The 20,230-nt window shown below is 36.6% G+C and overlaps 1 protein-coding gene across 2 annotated transcripts in view; it reads right to left on the bottom strand.

Annotated features, from left to right (window-relative positions):
* Window positions 1-20,230, bottom strand: part of LOC149802567 (COP9 signalosome complex subunit 4-like) — a 42,735-nt gene that overhangs the window by 15,952 nt on the left and 6,553 nt on the right. The window contains exons 4-7 of one of the 2 annotated variants that reach the window (XM_089951837.1): window positions 18,219-18,322; window positions 10,840-10,993; window positions 7,676-7,826; window positions 920-1,266 (exon numbers count right to left, since the gene is read on the bottom strand). In XM_089951837.1, the coding sequence (XP_089807963.1) occupies window positions 935-1,266; window positions 7,676-7,826; window positions 10,840-10,993; window positions 18,219-18,322 (741 nt within the window). In that variant the 3' untranslated portion in view covers window positions 920-934. Of the gene's footprint in view, window positions 1-919; window positions 1,267-7,675; window positions 7,827-10,839; window positions 10,994-18,218; window positions 18,323-20,230 lie in introns of those variants that run through there. The other variant, XM_089951836.1, reaches the window with a different exon arrangement.

The following is a 20,230-nucleotide window of genomic DNA, read 5'->3' as shown; positions in this document are numbered from 1 at the left end:
TGGATCTCTGCTGACCTGATTTAAAATAAACATACATTTCATCCTAACTCATTCTGGATCTTTGCTGACCTGAATTAAAATAAACATACATTTCATCCTAACTCATTCTGGATCTTTGCTGACCTGAATTCAAATAAACATACATTTCATCCTATCTCATTCTGGATCTTTGCTGACCTGATTTCAAATAAACATACATTTCATCCTAACTCATTCTGGATCTCTGCTGACCTGATTTCAAATAAACATACATTTTGTAACTCATTCTGGATCTTTGCTGACCTGATTTAAAATAAACATACATTTGATAACTCATTCTGGATCTCTGCTGACCTGATTTAAAATAAACATACATTTCATAACTCATTCTGGATCTTTGCTGACCTGATTTAAAATAAACATATATTTCATAACTCATTCTGGATCTCTGCTGACCTGATTTAAAATAAACATACATTTTGTAACTCATTCTGGATCTTTGCTGACCTGATTTCAAATAAACATACATTTCATAACTCATTCTTGATCTCTGCTGACCTGATTTAAAACAAACATACATTTCATCCTAAGTCATTCTGGATCTCTGCTGACCTGATTTCAAATAAACATACATTTCATCCTAACTCATTCTGAATCTTTGCTGACCTGATTTAAAATAAACATACATTTCATCCTAACTCATTCTGGATCTTTGCTGACCTGATTTCAAATAAACATACACTTCATAACTCATTCTGGATCTCTGCTGACCTGATTTAAAATAAACATACATTTCATAACTCATTCTGGATCTCGGCTGACCTGATTTCAAATAAACATACATTTCATAGCTCATTCTGGATCTCTGCTGACCTGATTTAAAATAACCATACATTTCATCCTAACTCATTCTGGATCTCTGCTGACCTGATTTAAGAAAAACATACATTTCATCCTAACTCATTCTGGATCTCTGCTGACCTGATTTAAAATAAACATACATTTCGTAACTCATTCTGGATCTTGGCTGACCTGATTTAAAATAAACATACATTTTATAACTCATTCTGGATCTCTGCTGACCTGATTTAAAATAAACATACATTTCATAACTCATTCTGGATCTCTGCTGACCTGATTTAAAATAAACATACATTTCATAACTCATTCTGGATCTTTGCTGACCTGATTTAAAACAAACATATATTTCATAACTCATTCTGGATCTCTGCTGACCTGATTTAAAATAAACATACATTTTGTAACTCATTCTGGATCTTTGCTGACCTGATTTCAAATAAACATACATTTCATAACTCATGTTCACTTCATTTTAAAATAATATGTGTCATATAAACAAAATAAAAATGATTCTATGTGGGGATTTTTAGTGGGGTTTATTTCCTGAGGAATTTAAAGGTAATAATTTCAAGGAACATAAAATCTAAATAGACAATTTTGTTTTTTCTAAGTATCATTCATGTAACTGTACCCTCTCCATAAATTAAAGATACTGGAACAGCTATCAGATAAATAATTAAATTTGTCTCCTCTTGATTATCTTTATGACAGATGAAAGCCTGCAAAAAATTCTGAACCAATCTTGCATGAAAATCCTTAAAGACAGAACACTGCATTATTCAACTCTGAAGGGTATTAAATTTTAACTCAACTTATGCTTGAAGAATTAAAACAGTGATCACCTATACAGCTATCTTTAATCAAAGTCAGAGAACTTTTGTAACAACCCTCTCCCTTCTTCTGGATATTGTCAAAAATTAAAATGCAAATTGGTATGAATTTCCATCAGTGAGGGGCAAAACTTTGCCTATATATTTAGTATATTCCAATTAAAAACTGAATGTCAATTACCAAAATCACCATAAACAAAATCAATTTGATGGTGCTTTATTCCAATGTGTATATTACATTATCATCATGGCTGGCTAGCATGACCACGTCCACGGATTGGTAAAAGTAGGGAGACAGACTTAATTATTTAATGATGCATATGCTTAAAAAGTTGAATATTTAAGATAAACACTGGTACATATTACATTAGGATAACCATAGTTAAAGAATGGAAAATCAATTAAAAAGGTCATATTTGCTAAAGTGCCCTCCACTGTGTTTCTAAAACAGTTCTGTATTTAGGCTTCACATATGCATGTAGTTGCCATAAACATAAAAAATTAAGTAACATAACTCCAAATTGTCAGTAGGAATTGTCACCTCTTTTATTTAGCCAGGTTCCTAAATTTGCTGAGTTTCAGATGTTCTTGACTTGTACTTATGTACTTGGGTACTTGTTGTAGAACTACAGCTACAAGACTGCGCCAGATTCTCTTGTTTCCCATTTAAACTATAAGACTGTGCCAGATTCTCTAGTTTCTCCTTTAAACTACAGCTACAAGACAGTGCAAGATTCTCTAGTTTCCCCTTTAAACTACAGTTACAAAACTGCCAGATTCTCAAGTTTCCACATTAAACTACAGTTACAAGACTGTGCCAGTCTCTAGTTTCCCCTTTAAACTAGTTACAAGACTGTGCCAGATTCTCTAGTTACCCTAGTAAACTACAGCTACAAGACTGTGAAAGATTCTCCAGTTTCGCCTTTTAAAACATAGCTACAAGACTGTTGCAGATTCTCTAGTTTCCCTTTTACACTACAATTATAAAACTGTGCCAGATTCTCTAGTTTCCATCTTAAACTGCAGTTACAAGACTGTTGCAGATTCTCGTTTAATTTAAACTACAGTTACAAGACTGTGCCAGATTCTCTAGTTTTCCCTTTAAACTACAGTTACAAGGCAGTGCCAGATTCTCTAGTTTCCCATTTTAAACTACAGATACACAACTGTTGAAGATTCTCTAGTTTCCCTTTTAAACTACAGTTACAAGACTGTGCCTGATTCTCCAGTTTCCCTTTTAAACTACAGCTACAAGAGTGTGCCATATTCTTTAGTTTCCCCTTTTTAACTACAGTACAAGACTGTGTCAGATTCTCTAGTTTCACTTTAAACTACAGTTATAAGACTGTGCCAGATTCACTAGTTTCCCCTTTAAACTATAGTTACAAGACTGTGCCAGATTCTCTAGTTTCCCCTTTAAACTACAGTTACAAGACAGTGCCAGATTCTCTAGTCTTTCATTTTAAACTACAGCTACACAACTGTTGTAGATTATCTAGTTTCCCTTTTAAACTACAGTTACAAGACTGTGCCAGATTCTTTAGTTTCCACTTTAAACTACAGCTACAAGACTGTGCCAGATTTTCTTGTTTCCTCCTTTATAACATTATTCTTCATTCTTTACCACTGTTTTTGTTAAAAATACAAATATTAGTAAAATACAAAATGATCATGTCCTGCAGCTTAAGTTCATAACTGAAGCAATAAAGGAATAGGGAAAATACAATTATAGTTGTGGTTAAATTAATCACTTATTGCCCAAGATATAAATTAAATAATAGTTTGGGGCAAACCAGTTACACCGAAAAAGATTTGAAGTACATTATAGGGAATGAATTGCATGAGCACTCCGATATGCATATTTGTCGAGTAGAAATAAGGCTGAAGTAACGTGACGTCACAGGATCTTTGCAGCTATTGGCCATTGCTCAGCATTCTGATGATTCATTGTGCCTGAGAGTAGGCAGCTTATTAGTACGTGTATTCCAGTTTATTTTCCAAGAAGTTCCAAAATGCCCCACAGTACAGCATTTGGATGCAATAATGATTTAACTGGTAATTTTTTCTGATTTCCAAAAGAAAATCCAATGAAAGGCATTGATCCATTAGGCTACTGTCGCCATGAAAAATTTGAGCTGGTAACTCACAGACTTTGCAGCCTACATTTTTCAAAAGATCAGTATGAAGTTGATCCAGAAAGATGTACAGGTTATTTAAATGCCAGGGCAAGACTGAAGCCAACAGCAGTCCCAGACATTCTTCTACCCCTAGGCCTGGGGGAAGATCTACCGACAGATCCGAGTGGCAGCAGCACCACAATGAGAAAATAAAAACAGAGAAACATTTTATATTATTACTGCATTATCACATTTAATTGATGGATGTCATATGAAAATAACAATAAGTAAATAATATCTTTCATATGGATAATATTTAACTTTCATCAGTTCCAATTTGGAAAAGGTTCTATGGTAGGCAATGGTATGATACAGTACAATACAGGGTTCACAGTTCAAAGTGTGTAGTGAATGAGGAGATTTCTAATTCATGATTTTCTTGGAAATTTTGATTTTCTGTCCTGGAAATATGGCAAGAGCTGCTATTACTAGTGTAATGTGTTATATATATTTCATTTGCATTGTTTGTTAGGATTGTTTTTATTTCTTTATATATTATTGATAATGTAACATTGTATGTTGAACTTGACCGTATCCTCTGGTGGCCTAGTGGTTAGAGCATCCGACTCAGATGCAGGGGGGTCGTGGATTCAATCCTCGGTCGAGTCATACCAAAGACTTATAAATAAATGGTACTAACAGCTGCCTTGCTTGGCGCGCAGCATTAAGAGGATAGTGTTTGGACTGGTCGGCCTGGTGTCTGGATAATGTGACTGAGTGGGCCATCATACTACATGTCTGTGGCATGATGCCCCAGTGCTAGATCATCACTATAAACAATCACACTGCAGACATCGTAGTGATATGACTGAAATTTTTTTAAAAGCTACATTAAAAAATCCAAATGATCTTGTCCAACATCAGGATTACTGTCTAACTGACATGAATCATTGATTTTGATTTCATAAACATGCTTATCTCAGTCTGAGTCCAGAACACTGGAAATTCCCCATGAAATGCTGGGTCTACCTGTTGTTTACTATATTTTATGTTATAATTTTAGTAATAGACTTCTAATTATAACTAGGATTTTGTCTTCTAAAAATCTGGAACTTCCAGAATGAAATTTTCCATTAGGTAATATTTTTTTTTATCGAAAATGCTAATTGTAACTTGAGGTCTGGTGGAGGTCTGTATAATCTTGTTACTGGAAAAATTATTTATTCACGCTTTAAGATCCAAGCTAAATCAACTGTATTATTGTTGTGTCCAGTAGTTTATTCGGGTTGGAATTTCATTTATTCAAATCATTTATTTACTGGAAATACAAAGTGCTCTTCAAAAATAATATTCTTAGACAAAGAGACTTGAATTTATAGTGGAATTTCAAATATGAATAAATACTTGGATTGTAATATTGTGATCCAAACAAATCACCACTACACAGGCCACCACATGCATATCAACACCTTCCATGTTGGATTTAATTTGGATTTCCACTAAAGTTTATTCAGAACTTTAATAATTAAGACTTGTGTCTGTACATTCTAGGATTATTTTGGATTTAATTCACAATAGTTAAGTTCCTGTGTTGTTTTTTTTTTCATTTTCACTTTGTATTTGAGGAAAATTAATTATTTGTTGAATTTTATAAAGCCTGTTGTTTTTCAGTCATTTCTCTTATTTTAAGACCAGAGTTGCAATAAATGATATGCTACACAGAAATATTCTTGTGGAATAGCACTGTACTGATGAATGTACTACTCTGATTGGTAGGTGCAGGAGTTTTCATTTGCAATTACAATTTTTGATGTAGCTTGTGCTGGTTTGGGTTATTTGACAAAGTTTGAAGAATGCAGGTCTGACAATAGTACATTTCTGGTTGTTGCTAGCTTTGAGGTAGCTCCTGACAGAGTTTGGATTTTTGTAGCCAGTGATGTGTATATCCTGTGGGTATAGAAAAAGTGTTTTCTGTTATTGTCTGTTCCACAGAGCATCAAAATTTTTATTCTATTTATAGCTCAGTAAATTTTCAGGTCAACAGCATTAAAATATTTAATACCAATTAGGTACCTTTAGCTACATTAAATGACACAGACCTGAACATTTACAGGGTCACAGATAGGATAAAATTTGCCATGCGGTGTGAAATGAAATTTAGTTTCAAGCATATACCAAATAGCTGTATGCGTGTGTATGTCTGTGTGCATGTCTTATCAAAGTTGGAGATACCTTAAGTTGCTTTATGAGTGAATTTTTTTTGTTAAATATCTGTTGTTGTTGTTCAGTGTTTGCCTTTACGCACATTTGTGCATCAGGGACACACGCTGAAAAAAACTGACGCATACATTTTCTTGCCATGCATTTTTTTGACCCAAAGGATTCACATAATGCAATCAGGATTTATTTAATATCCAATGCTTTGGATGAGGGATGGCATCCTTTGAGCATAGGCATAGTCTGGTTCACTGCTTTGTATGATCCCTGCGTTGCACTTAACTATTCGTATAGTGGAATGCAAGGCAGGGAGCATACAAAACAGGGAACCAGACTAGCATAAGCAATGTTATGATGGAGTAGCTTCCCCTAATCTTGCGAGCTCTCACATGATTTCCATTGAGCTCATCAAGATGTCGTCCAGATGTTTAATGTCAATGCTTGTTGCACTAGAAAGTGATCTCCAGATTAAAACAGCTTGGACTAAGAATCATTAGCAAAGAAAGTGAAAGAAGCAGAACACAAAAGAGTAACTGGATTTAACTTTAATGAAAAACAGAGAAAATAATTCCCTTGACTGGAATACGGCACATCAATTAGGATTACCAGTGTGACTTCTGATCGTGTGATTGCAAAGACTGCAAAAATGAATAATACTTTTGTGACAGGGTTTAAGAATTTAAAAAAGCTGTCCTTGTTTGCCACAAGATATCTGGAGAACACATTATCATCCAAGACATTATTTCACAACAAAGAAATCAGTAAACTTGCCAAGACAAATTCATTATTTGGATTACAAAGTCAGGGGCTCATTGCAGATTTGTTGGTTTTTAACTTGCTGCAATAAAAGAAAGATCTTAAAGTTCAAATGTAATTTATTAGAAAGGAGATTAATCATTAATCGTTTTGATGTTTGGATAAATGTGTTCTTGGATGAAGTACAATGAAACCGATGATAGTACACATTTTATGACAGGCAGTAAATAAACTGCCATTTGCTTAAAAAGATTTATTTGGCTCTTTGAATTGGCTTATATGTAATGTGTTGGTCTATAATATTGCTACAAAAAGATTATAAGGAGACTGTTAAAAGCATGACTTTAAGCTAAAAGAAAAATGAACTAATAAAATTATTCTTTGAACAGACAATGCATTTGTTTGTTAATTGTGCATGTTGGTTTATTTGTATTTTAGAGAGAGATTGAGAGAGAGAGAGTATATTGTGCAAATTGCAATATCCTATTTCAAGCTGAAAAAGTATGGGTGAGATGAAAATTTTTCAGTATATTTTTTACCCCAACAATTTTTATTTGACCCCCAGTTCCGACAAGTTTTGTTTCAAATTTACACCCCTGGGGGATACACTGGTTGTTGTTTGTTTTTCTAACAACTCCATTGACACAGCAGAAGACAACAAGGGTTTCTTCTTTTTAAAAGTAGCATGTGCATACCATTGACAACCGACTAAGACAACCATACAAAGACAAGTGAGAATAAACTGCCTTAGCTTCACTTTGATTTATCCGAAGTATGAACAAAATCCATACCCAAGGTCAAATGTTGAGAGAGCTCACACAGAATGAATTGTTTTCACTTCATAATAATTCATCCTAAGCATGAACAAAATCCAAAACAGGTCTAAAAAATATAAGCAAATGAGTGTATGTGTACCTGCTGAAGCCAGTATTGTACAGATAAGAGCATTCTTCAGTGCTGTCATCTTCTCCTCCTCGGCAATAACAGATCTGTATGACAGCTCATTGTAACGCTGTGCTGCTTCTATAAATTTTCTTCTGCAATCAAGGACTCGAGCATAGCATGCCTGGAAGATAGAAACTTTGTTCAAGCTTCAAACACTTCTCAATGAATCTGTGATAGTGCATTAGCCAAATAACTGCTTTCAGCTGTCTCGTCTACTATATATACATGCCTACATGCTAAGTCCATCTGCAAACAACACAGACCATGATCTGCAATTGCATAACGCATTGGCACATCAGGGTCTATCTTGCTTGTTCTACTAATAACTCCTAATAAACTGCATAAACCCAGATCTGCTGATGCACCATGCGATGGTAGGTCTGTACAGTTTGCTGTATATATGTTAATAAAGACATAAACAAGTATATATGTTAATAAAGACAATGTTTCTACAAAACATAATGTCTTTACTGGAAAAGAAGGTCCCCAAAAGTAGTAGGAAAACCAAATTGTTTTTAGAAAAATACTTTTTTTGTTACAATTTGTACCCAAACATAATAACTTAGGAGAATTGATGATACCACTCAAATCCAACCGTCACAGGGTAAACTTTTTAGCTTAAGAATCTGAAAGCTTTCTGCCCAGCAAGGTGGCAGTTAGTGATCTCCCCTTTATACCAGGATTGGCATCAAATCCCCTGAATTCCTCACTTATTAATTTAGTAGAAAGCATGCTCTCTATATCGATGTAACTGCATGGACACTGGAAGTGTGAATGTGTATTATGATCATTTAAGTAATATTGAAAATATGTATTTAATTAGAAAAACATTGGTTTCTACTTCAAATATGTTACACAGTCATAAATAACTTAGGAGAACTAGTAAGAGGTGGAAGGAGATACATCAATTTACCATGGAGAGACCACCTCTGGTCCCATAAGGTATGTGAGACAGATTCTAGATAACCCATCTGGAGAACAGATTCCATATCTTGAGAAATGGCTTCAGAAGGGAAGTCATATGAAAGTAACCTGCTGAGTTATGGATATATGACCCTCCAGATTTAGTTGAGTCTTTTATCAAGAAAGATCTATAAGATAAATGCTAGAGAAGTGTACCTGGATCTCCATCCCATGGCATGGGTAATATCAGTGAACAGTTTTGTTCATATGCAATCTTTGTGGTGACTGTTCTACCTTCATGAGCCAAGATGTGAAGCATATTCATTTAGTCTGGGGGTTAGTTTGCAATATGTGGAGTGAATAATCCACTTTATTCAGGACAAAAGTATCTGTACTAATAAATCACCCTTTCCCTCTGCGAGGGTTAAGAATAGGTGTGATCTCCCTCATTGCAACAACTCTGTCTTTCTTAAGCACCACTTCAGAGGCCATGCTGGGTCTTGTAGATGAACTTGAGATGAAGTGTCCAGAGTAGACAAGAATTTCATTACAAAAGATTTCCCATGAACAGGAGTCTGTTCTTGGCAATGAAAGCAGGGGCCATCAAGAGTGATAATAACCCATCTTCTTGGAACTGGATGCTGATGGGTATTCTAACAGAGCATGTATTTTGTTTGATTCTGTCTGCTGTTCACAAATGCAGTGAGGAAGCAGGTCTTAGATGAGGCATGAATGAATGAAGCTCTCCAGAATGGTGTCTGTTCAACCAGGTTAGTACCCATGATCGATTCCTTTTGGGCAAGGATCCAATGTCTTTGAACATGTGTAATCAAAAAGTACAGAAGACTGGATAGGTCTTTGATGTGTCTGATATCTTCTCTTATATGATGACACTGTGATCATGGAACAGTATCTTTCAATTGTGATTGATGCTAACTGTTACTCAAAGAGCCATAGGAAGTAAGCTATTGAGGTATTTCAATCTCTTGGTGATTCTGTTGCTTCTATCACTTTCAAAAACCAGAGAGGATGAGCATATACATTTCTAATCTAATTTCCAAAAATGAGACAATTTGAGGCATCCAGTATATTTTACATGTTACAGATCCATACTGCATGCACTTAAATAGTGCAGCATAATAAAAGCAAACATTTTAACAAGTCTTCTCTTTCACTATTCTTTACAACTTTGAAAATAAGGACAAGTTGGCATTTTAAATGGACAACTTTTAAATTTACTTGTCAGTGGACAACTTGATTGACAAAATTTCTGCACCTATGGATAATATAGAAAACTTACCTGAATATAACAAAAATTAGCAGAAATTATACTTCAATATTATATGAGTTCTCTATGTCATACACCAGCCTGCAACCTATGTAAGGGGATGCCATAATGACCCATACAGGTATGTAACAAAGGCGTCTAAGTCTGTGAAGATGGTAAAGTGATAACACTGTAAAGTCAGAAACTTCGTCATCAACTAAAGAAAGATCAGAAAAGATGGAAGTTTGTACTCATCTATAAAGATAAACTCTTCCAACTTGCTTTAAGGTTAAAAACACTTCCAAATGCTTGTATGGATTTTGCAAAGCTTCTCAGTCTGTAGCAAGCATGCAACTTGGCACAAGCAGAAGTAGTAATTGAAGAATTCATGGGATTTGGCACCAATCTCAGTATCAAGGGGAGATCACTCTAACTGCCACCTAGGTAGGCATTTAACTTTTAGCTAAAACGTTTTAGCCTGTGAAGACTGGACTTGCAGGTATTAGTTCTCCTAAGGTAATATAATAACGTATTTGAAGAAGAAACTTTGGAATAAAATGTTTATTCAAAACTTTTCTCCTATTAGGCTGAAGAAGATAATGATGATACTGAACAAGTGATATCCAAAATTATGAGTAACGAATACAAGAAAGAGAGAGCATGTATGTTTGAACAGACGAACTGTTACGATACTGTCTTAGTAACCAGGGCAGAAACACTAATTTTAACTAGTGAAAATACACATGACTAACAGATAGATAGAAAGACAGAGAGACAGATCAGCAAACTAACAGCTGGCAAGGGCTCAGAGGGAAATATATTGATAGTCCCCTAGGCAGATAGTCACACAATATATTACACATACACCGATTTTTAATGCAAGCACAGCACCAGTACTATTTCAGTTATCAATATATATGCAGTTAATAACAATGGAAATATGTATAATGTACTATTTCTGAACCTTGTACAAAATCTGTAACTCCTCATTGCTAGATTCTGCCTGAAGTAGGGATGCCCTGTTGATATATGCCTCTGCCTGAACTGGATCTTCATCCTCCAGGTAAAGACGAGCAATTTTCAAATATGTTTCCAGCTTGTAGTCTGTGGAGTACTGTCTGGAACCCAAAGAAAATAATGATCTTTTTCATATACATGTTCAAACATTTCTTAGCAAGCCACCAAATGGGGGCAGCAATTATTGGCTTGTAAAGGAATGGAAATGCAAAAAAAAGTAATGGGAAAACAAAACTAGATAAGACAGATCAACATTATCTTAATCAAAACAAGAAGGCTGGGGCCGGCATAGTGGGCCCATCAAATCAAAGTGTTCCTATAAATAAGTGGCACTGAAGTTCAAATGGTAGATTGTGCATGACACTGAATTAATGGTCTTAGCTTCATACTGATTAATCAAATTTACAAACAAAATTCACCAAGAGGTTTAAGAAATATAAGAAAATTAAAACTGTAACCAAAATCTTAATGCAAAGTATCTATGGCTGTGACCTTGACCCAAAGATCACAGGGGTGAGAGTACATGCTGCAGAATGAATTGGCATACGTTCATCCCAAGTATGAAGAAAATCATGTTTAGGAAATATAAGGAAATCAAGTAACTTCCACCAAAACCTTAACACAAACTTTCAATGCCTTTGACCTTGACTTGAGGCAACATTCACAAAAAAGTAAAGGACCAATCAAACATTTCATACACTAAATTATCTTGCAAATGAAAAATGTGAATCTAAACATTAAGAAACTGTTGATGATGTGACCACTGCCACCAAAAGAAAAATGAGTGCTATTTCTTTCTTCCCACTAAAATTAGTTCAACCAAAACATTTAAATTTAACCTTAATCTAGGGTGTATATGCAGATGAATGGATGTAAGTGGGCACCAAAGCGATTGCTGTGTCAAGCTTCTGTCAAAGTGGGTCAAACAAAAGTTACAATGTCAGCTCTAGTGAACTTTCATCTCTCTCAACCTTAGAATTAATAGGAAGCTGCCTCTTCTTGACTGAAGTCCACCCATGTAGTTTGATGAAAATGATGCCAAAGAAACTTTACAAATCATACAGGAAAAGAAAATCATATTTCCAGTTTTTATTGACCTTGATACTGGGTCTAACAGTTTCAATATGCTTTTACCTTTACTCTTGGGTCAAAAACATATGAGGTTGGGAAAGAGAAGACCATAGCACCTCCCCAACTAATGGATGGACAGATGGACATCACCATCTACTTATCTTCTTGCACATTTGGTCAGGGGCAACAAATACTTTGAAAATTATCCCTGTTGCATGCATGACATTATTGCTATGGTAGGTCACCTTGTTATTATTGGAGTACTTCACCTCTAGAACAAATGAAGAATTTTTCAAATAAATATAAGATATTGCTTGCATCAAATTAATAACCAATATATTTCATTGAGTGGGTGAAAATACTTAAGTAGTTTACCAACAAGATAAAATATATTCATTATTCACATAAAACAAGCATTTTCTTCTTGTTTATGCTAAAATACATTGGCTATGTATAATATACTGAAATGGCAGATTTTGTAAAGTATCCCACAATGGCTACTGTTAAATTCTTGTTTTGCTCTGATTTTTTCTATATTCACACAGAAGATATCAGAGTAACATAATTCTCTTTCATAATTCAAGGCAAAAAAGCACACAAACAAAAGAAAACTGAAGAAAAGAAAAGCATTCTGTTGGATTTGAACCCAGTATTCTTCTATGATAGATAGCCATTTTAACCACTAGATCAAGCAATGACAAAATAGAGGAAGCAAATTTTTTAAGTAAATTTTGCTTCTCCAAGAATACTTACCCAATCACATTATATAAGGAATATATTAGCCTGCTACCTCGTAAATCCAGCCCTACTAAAAGATGAAAATCGTCTTTTTCTATTTCAATAGATAAAGGGTAATAACTCTTGCTTATTACCTCCCCTTAGCACAGCCCGGTGTCAATAGGTTTTAACTAAGCGAGATATTAATAACGATGTTCACATGTTGGGGTGGTTGGGAGGGTTTTTAAGTAATGTGATTGGGTAAGTATTCTGGGAGAAATATAATTTACATACAAATTTGCTTCTTCTTCCCCTCACTTTATGTAATGAGAATAAATAATAGAACAAGGCGATGCTAAACATCCGACCTTGGGTATCCTTCTTGGAAAGAATAGCTGGATCCCCCATATGAAAAATAACCCATTCTCCTAATTATATAAGCAACAGAGCCTGGGGTCACTTGACCTGTGACCCTGACATATGGTTAAGATTATGAATATTGAAATCTTCTTACCTACAAAGTTTAATAAACCAGCAAAGCTAACAGGCTGTGTTGATTGATTTACATGGGTCTGGTGGCCATCTATGCTGCCACCACAAGATCTACCAGAATCAAGGTTTGCCTCTGCAATACTAAATCTCTGGGATAAAGGCTCAAGAAGGATGACTGCATGCCAGCCAACAGCTTTAATTATATCTCAGATCAAACGTTGTGTTCGAATGCGAGGCTCACAGAGATGACTCAAAGCTTCCGAGCAGTAATCTTCATGAAGTGACTCTGATCTGGTGAGATGTCAGAGTACAAAGAGTGTACAACCCACTTCAACCATAATGCAAGGGCTTGAGGAGTTATATCCTATGTTCTGGCATACACTGGAAGGAAGAGGCATTTACACATGCCACAACTTATCGCTGTGCATTTCAAGTAGTGCTTGAGAGTGTAAACAGGATCTTGCATCTCTGCTGTTCTCAACCTCTCTATGGAAGAGAGCAAGCAAGTGACGACTCTGATTACAGACAGATGGTAACCTATTTTGGGCTACAAAATGTGGTTTACAAACAGAACGACCAAAGCCTCCAATCTGAACTGAAGAGAGTTTGGGTCAACATAAAGGGCAAGCAGCTCACATACCCTGCATGCAGAAGTGCAGAAGCTAAAGCTATCAGGAAACATGGCTTCAATGATGGCGACTTTAGTGAAGTGTGGGTTACAGATGTGAATGGATCTGAATTGAGAAATGTTAAAACCCAGAACTGGTTCCAATTGGAAACAGAGCGAGGGATTCTGGTTCGTTTAGAACAAAAAGGTCCGAAAGGTCCAACAGGTCTATATCCTGCACAAAGTCATGTTTGCCATGATGCTGGAATGTGTCCAATATTATGTGGTGGTAGCCTTTGATAGAGATTGGTGCCAACTGTTTCTCCACAAAAAGCAAGAGAAAAAAGTCATACACGTGAGGGATTGAGGAACGCAGAGGGATGTTGTTGTTGGTATGGCACCAGTCCTGGAAAACATGCCACTTTCCCTCGTAATCCTTCACAGTGGACGGCCTTCTATTTCTCAAGATTCTCTCCACAACCGAAGATTTGAATTGTCTCACAAGGTTGTCGAGATATAAGCCAGGCATGTAGAAGAAGAGGATGGTCCGGGCAGTGAAGGACTACCCATGACATTGGCTGCTGGAGAAGATTTGGGTTGGCGAGACTCTTCCTGGGCATATCTATCACTAGAATGAGTAGATCGTTGACCCAGGACTTGTCCAATCTGAGAGAGGCCATCAGTAGCATATTGCCATTCTGACCCCATAACTTCTGGATTATCTTCAAATGCCACCAATCCATCCAAAATAATTGACAGTGCATCCATGGTCAAAGCTTTTGGGTCTGGAACTGGAGAGATGAAAGTGGGTACCTTGTAATTCCAACTCATTGCAAAGAAGTCAATCATCAGACACCCCCATAGTGCACAAATCTGAGTGATGACTAACTGATGTAGAGACCATTCCGTGTGAAGGACTTGACCTCTCCTGGATAGAGTGTCGGCCAAGACATTGAGTCTACCAGGAATGTGTCTGATTTGTACTTTGATATGGAGATATTTCCACATATAAACTGCCAGACCTGAACACACAGGTCAGGTGATTTGGTGCCTCCCTGTTTTAGGAGATAGATCACCACAACAGAGTTGTCAGACCAAATGAGAACTGTTCTTGCCTCGAGAGTCAATCTTTCCAGGTGTGGAAGGTGTTGATGACAGCTGTCGGTTCATGGATGTTGATGTGTGGAGGTCTTTCCCCCAGTTCCCATATGTCACTGGTGCTAGGGAAGGTTGGCAACAGGTGGGCACCCAAATCAAGTGCACTGGCAGCAGTACATAACATTATTTCTGTTTGGGGCTTCTCCAGTGGAATTCCCAAGGTCAGCCAACCTGGGTTGCAACACTGATGCAGGAACGATACAATCCTGGGTGTGATCATGACTGTTACATCAAGGGGGCTTGAAAAGGGTCACAATTGTGCTCGCAATGTCCACATAAAAAAGACAGCCAAGCGGGATCAAATCTGCTGCTGCATTAAATAAACCAAAGAGTTGCAAAAACTCTCTCACTGAAATCCAAGTCATGCTGTAAACTCAACGAGCTTGATGATTCTGATTATGTGAATACAAGGAAGTCGCACCAGATTCCAGCTGGTTAAAATTCTATTTCCAGATGGACAAAATTCTGGGATGGACAGAAGTCTGACTTTTCGAAGTACACTAGAAAGCCTGGTTCATCTAAAAGAGAGAGGTCGTTTTCCTGCCTTGGGGTAAAACAGAACTAACCATATGTTTCTGGAGGATGTTGTCCAGGTATTATGTTGTCATTGTAGATACTTCCTAGGGACTGATGTGACTGAGAAGATCCGGTGTCCAGAGGTTGCTTAACATCCCTTAACACTGGCAGGGGTTGAGTGGTTCCAAATGCCCACGTGGGTTGAGTGGCAAGTTCCTGAGTTGCCTGCCTCCGAACTTCCTTCATTATTCCTCCAAAGAAATGGTGACTTAAACAGGGTCATCTGGAAAGGGAGAGTATGACAAGGTTTGAGAGACATGGGTCACAGACACAAGACATATTGTATCAGGAGTAAATTGGCTGAGCCCACCAAAGGCTATGATATGATGAAAAGCCCTTGTCAATGACCCTAGCAATCCTGGCCATCTCCTACCAAGCGTGGCTATTGCAGAGTGTCTTCATGAAGTCTGAAAGGTGCCAATGAGGCCAAATCCAACAATGAAAAAGATGCAACAACATCCCGAACCAGCTCTAATTGGCATGAAGCACCTTTGTCCACCTTACAAAACAAACGAGCGGACATATGAACAGTTACTATATTCTTGTCAAGTGCTGGGAGACCAGTACTGAAGGCATCTGAAACCTTAAGGCCGTCTCCTCCTCCTCGTCGAGATCTACTGATTCTTAAGAGTAGCAGTAGGGGCTGGAGGGCACTCTGAAGTAGCCAAACACCCTATAAATGTCCTCAACAGAAGCTTTAAAGCTAAACATCAGTCCCTTCCATGGTTGGATCTGCATAAGATGTGAACGATGGTGGATATCAAGGAGTTCCATCACACTCACTGTGCATCAAGGTTCAACTGGGTCTACTTGCAGCTCTGGAAAAGACATACCAGGTGGCATGAAGACTCAATTCCATCCCTATGTCTGGACTGCTGGCTGGTCTGCCTGGCAAATGGTCAGCCTGGAAGCTGGTGGTATAGAAGATGTTCCTGCTAGCAATGGTCCCAGCTGCTCAAAGGGCCTGGCTGGGCCAACATATTTCTCACTGAAATCTCTGTCATAGAAAAAGCATATCACTGATGGTACTGACAGATCTGTCACAAAGATGCACGTAAATCATAGTTGGCTGGACAGATTCAACAAAAAAGTCTCCATGTTGAAACAGCTGAACAGCCAGCGATGGTGCTGTTTTATTATGCATTAGATCCAATGGATCCAGTATAAACCCAATGCATCTGGACTTATAGGACCAAAGATCATGCTTGGACAAGCAGGGGGAGTTATGCCCACTGCACTGCCTAAAATTGGGGAAACACTGCCCCAATGAGTCAGAGTTGATCTGATACAAAAGTCATGCTCAGACAAGCGGGGGATTTGTGCCCACGGGGCTGCTTCAAATTTGGGATTACTCCACAATCAGTCTGTATCACCAGCAATGAACTGTAGATTGTCTTCCTTGACTTATTCCATCTTTTCTTCCCTTCAATGTTGAATGGACTATGGCTTTGAACATGCACTTCTTGCATTTAGTAAACATTTCTCATGAAACAACTCAAGAAGAGAGTAAAGCATAGATTAGCAAATCAGTATGTGACCAACTAGCTAATATGGTAGCACAGATTCCTCTGTCCATGTATTACAGATGATGCATATCACAGACGGTGTACACTTAGTATGAACAAAACAAGAGTCATGGTAGACTTCCATACACTGAAGTTGCATATATAGCATTTCATTGATATTCTTCTGAAATGAAACAAAAAGGGAAAGCAAAGCATAAATTAGTAATTAATCAAGTTACTAACTCGCTAATATAAATATATTCCCCGATGCCAATGTGGGAATCAAAAAAGTAAGTGTCGCATACGAAACTTGTAGACTATGCTTTGAACTTATGCATTTCAAGTATTTAGTTGACCGTTGTACTGAAACTACACAAGGGAAAAACAGCATAAATTAGCAATGCAGAATGTTCAAAACTCACTAAAAACAACTCCGTTACAAATGGAACAAGCGAAAAAAGTCAAAGTCATGCTAACTTGTAATGACCATACCGAGGTCAACGACAGTGTGGTGTGGCAGAAATTGTGGAAAGAATGTATACAACCTGCAGCAGAATAAATAAATCACACAATAAATCCAAAAGGAACATTCAATGAGCCAATGAGAACACAAAAATGGCATGGATTGTCAGAGGATAAACTGGACAATGTTATCCAGTATAGCAGTGAAGCTAAAAACTAGTGACACCTGGTGGTGCCAAGGGAATGTAATTGGTAGGAGTTATTGCCCTTTGTCTATTGAAAATAGAAAAGAAAATTTGCATCTTTTAGTAGGGCTTGATCAGTGAGATAGCAAGTTAATATTCCTAATGTAATGTGATTGGGGAACATATTCGAAGGAGAATCAAATTTCTTGGTCATATTGTTACTGATGTCTATTGAGCACTGAAACAATATTCTGCATAATTTGGTCTAGTGAATTATCAAACTTATTTCTACCGGAAAATTCACAAATTCATGGGCTAGCATAAAATATTATTAATATATACACCATACAAAAGTTTACTCAAACAAGACAAAATTGTGCCATAAAGAATAAGGTCCCTGATTCAAATAAGGGTTCTTATTTTGCAATAAAAATTTCTATCTTGGCAGATAATTCTATCAAAGTAATTTGTACTATAATTCTATCAAAGTAATTTGTACTACTGTACTTCTGAATCAATCTATTGACAGTGTGGCAGTTGCCATAATAATTACTTCTGTCCTGTTTCCAAGGGAATTCCCACCAAGACATTAGCAGCTTCTCTCCAGCATTGCTCCCGTTCATAAATGTCTGCCAGGTGCTGCCTAATGGATGCAACCTAGTGTCAATAAAATAGACCAATTTAATCAACTGATGGATGCAACATAGTCAATAAAACAGACCAATTTAATCAACTGATGGATGCAACCTAGTTTCAACAAAACAGACCAATTTAATCAACTGATGGATGCAACCTAGTGTCAACAAAACAGACCAATTTAATCAACTGATGGATGCAACATAGTCAATAAAACAGACCAATTTAATCAACTGATGGATACAACATAGTGTCAATAAAACAGACCAATTTAATCAACTGATGGATACAACATAGTGTCAATAAAACAGACCAATTTAATCAACTGATGGATACAACATAGTGTCAATAAAACAGACCAATTTAATCAAGTGAACAAGGATCAAACTGAGCACTAGGTCAACTATGCTATAATGCAACATCACTGCATTTGACTTTCAAACACTTAACATGCAATCATCATATTAAGTCTTGTTCAACGTGAGATCAAACAAGGGGATGGTAAAAATCTGGGTTTTCCTTGTCATGTCAAAAAGTGATTTGATTGGCTAATGAGGAGGGATGACATAAGAAATCATTTTAATGAGCTGATGTCATGTTTTGTGTACACACAAACTCAGACATGCCTCCTGCATCAACGCATCTTTACAAAGTCATCTTTAATTATATTCTCTTAAGCTTCCAACAATTTTATATCAAGATAAATTTTGATATAGCTTTGGTTCAGTTTATTGCAATGGTTTTGCTTCAGCAAAATTTGACCAATGAATATTCTATCAGTAACTGGGATCAAAACATAGTACATGACACTCCTATTGCAAATGTCTCAAGAAGCCATAAAAAAAGGCTGTTTGAATGAGACTGTCTTCAAGCAAAATTGAAATGTTGATCCCAAAAAGGTTGTTGCTGCCAAAATTGGTGATAGATATGTCTTGCAATCTGCTGATACAGGTGAAATAATCATTTAAATTAGAACTCTTTTAGTAGCTGATGGACACAATCTTCCAGTCATCATTACTTCATCTTCTGGTCATATCCTCTCCCTACCAGTCAACATTCCTAAATGTCTTGCCAAAAACAAATGCACTGTTATGTAAACTGAAAGTCATATTCTAATTATTTCCAAAGACTGCAACCTCAAGGGGGTGTATATTCAAAAACATTCTAATTATTTCTAAAGAGTGCAACCTCATGGGGGTGTATATTCAAAAACATTCTAATTATTCCAAAAGTGTGCAATCTCAAGGGAGTGTTTATCGAAAAATATATTCTAATTATTCCACAAGTGTACATGCTCAAGGGGAATGCATTATATTGTAAATGGTTCAGACAATGGTAACTACTATATACTCGTTTCCATGTAAAGTCCAACTGCAGATGACAGACCCTTATCTGCCATCATATATATTGCTTGCAGATTAGGGTCTAAGTTATTTGTTCAAATGATTACTTCTAATAAACTGCAAAGACCCAGGTCTGTCAATGCATGATGTTTGTGGCATATCTTTGTCTGTACAGTTTGCAGTTGGACATGACTTACAAGTGAGTACATACAGTACTTTATATTAAAACCAAACTTGGAGCAAATTAGTGATGAAAAGTCTAAAGTCTGGGTGTAGAGAAACTTTAATCTGATACCAACATTGATAATGCTAATATAAATGGATATGTCAATGTTTTGATTTGTATGTTTAAAAGATATATCAATGCATCTTCTGGGATTTCAATACAAAACCTTCTGAGACACCAAATCCATGAAAGAACCTATCTTCAAACATAGCCAACTTTTGCAGCCAAAATAATATTCAAGCTGAACCTAAATTAAATTTCTTAATTTCTTATACTGCACCTGTTTTAGTTCAGTTTGTTGTCAAACATGTATTTCCACGTGGAATCTACCATATTTACCAAATATGATGGGACACTGTA

Source organism: Sinohyriopsis cumingii, chromosome 3, assembly GCF_028554795.1.
Source record: "Sinohyriopsis cumingii isolate HCF-2022 chromosome 3, ASM2855479v2, whole genome shotgun sequence".
Classification (NCBI taxonomy): domain Eukaryota; kingdom Metazoa; phylum Mollusca; class Bivalvia; order Unionida; family Unionidae; genus Sinohyriopsis; species Sinohyriopsis cumingii.
The sequence above is the reverse complement of the archived record's forward strand: the minus strand, read 5'-3'. Positions and strand labels throughout refer to the sequence as shown.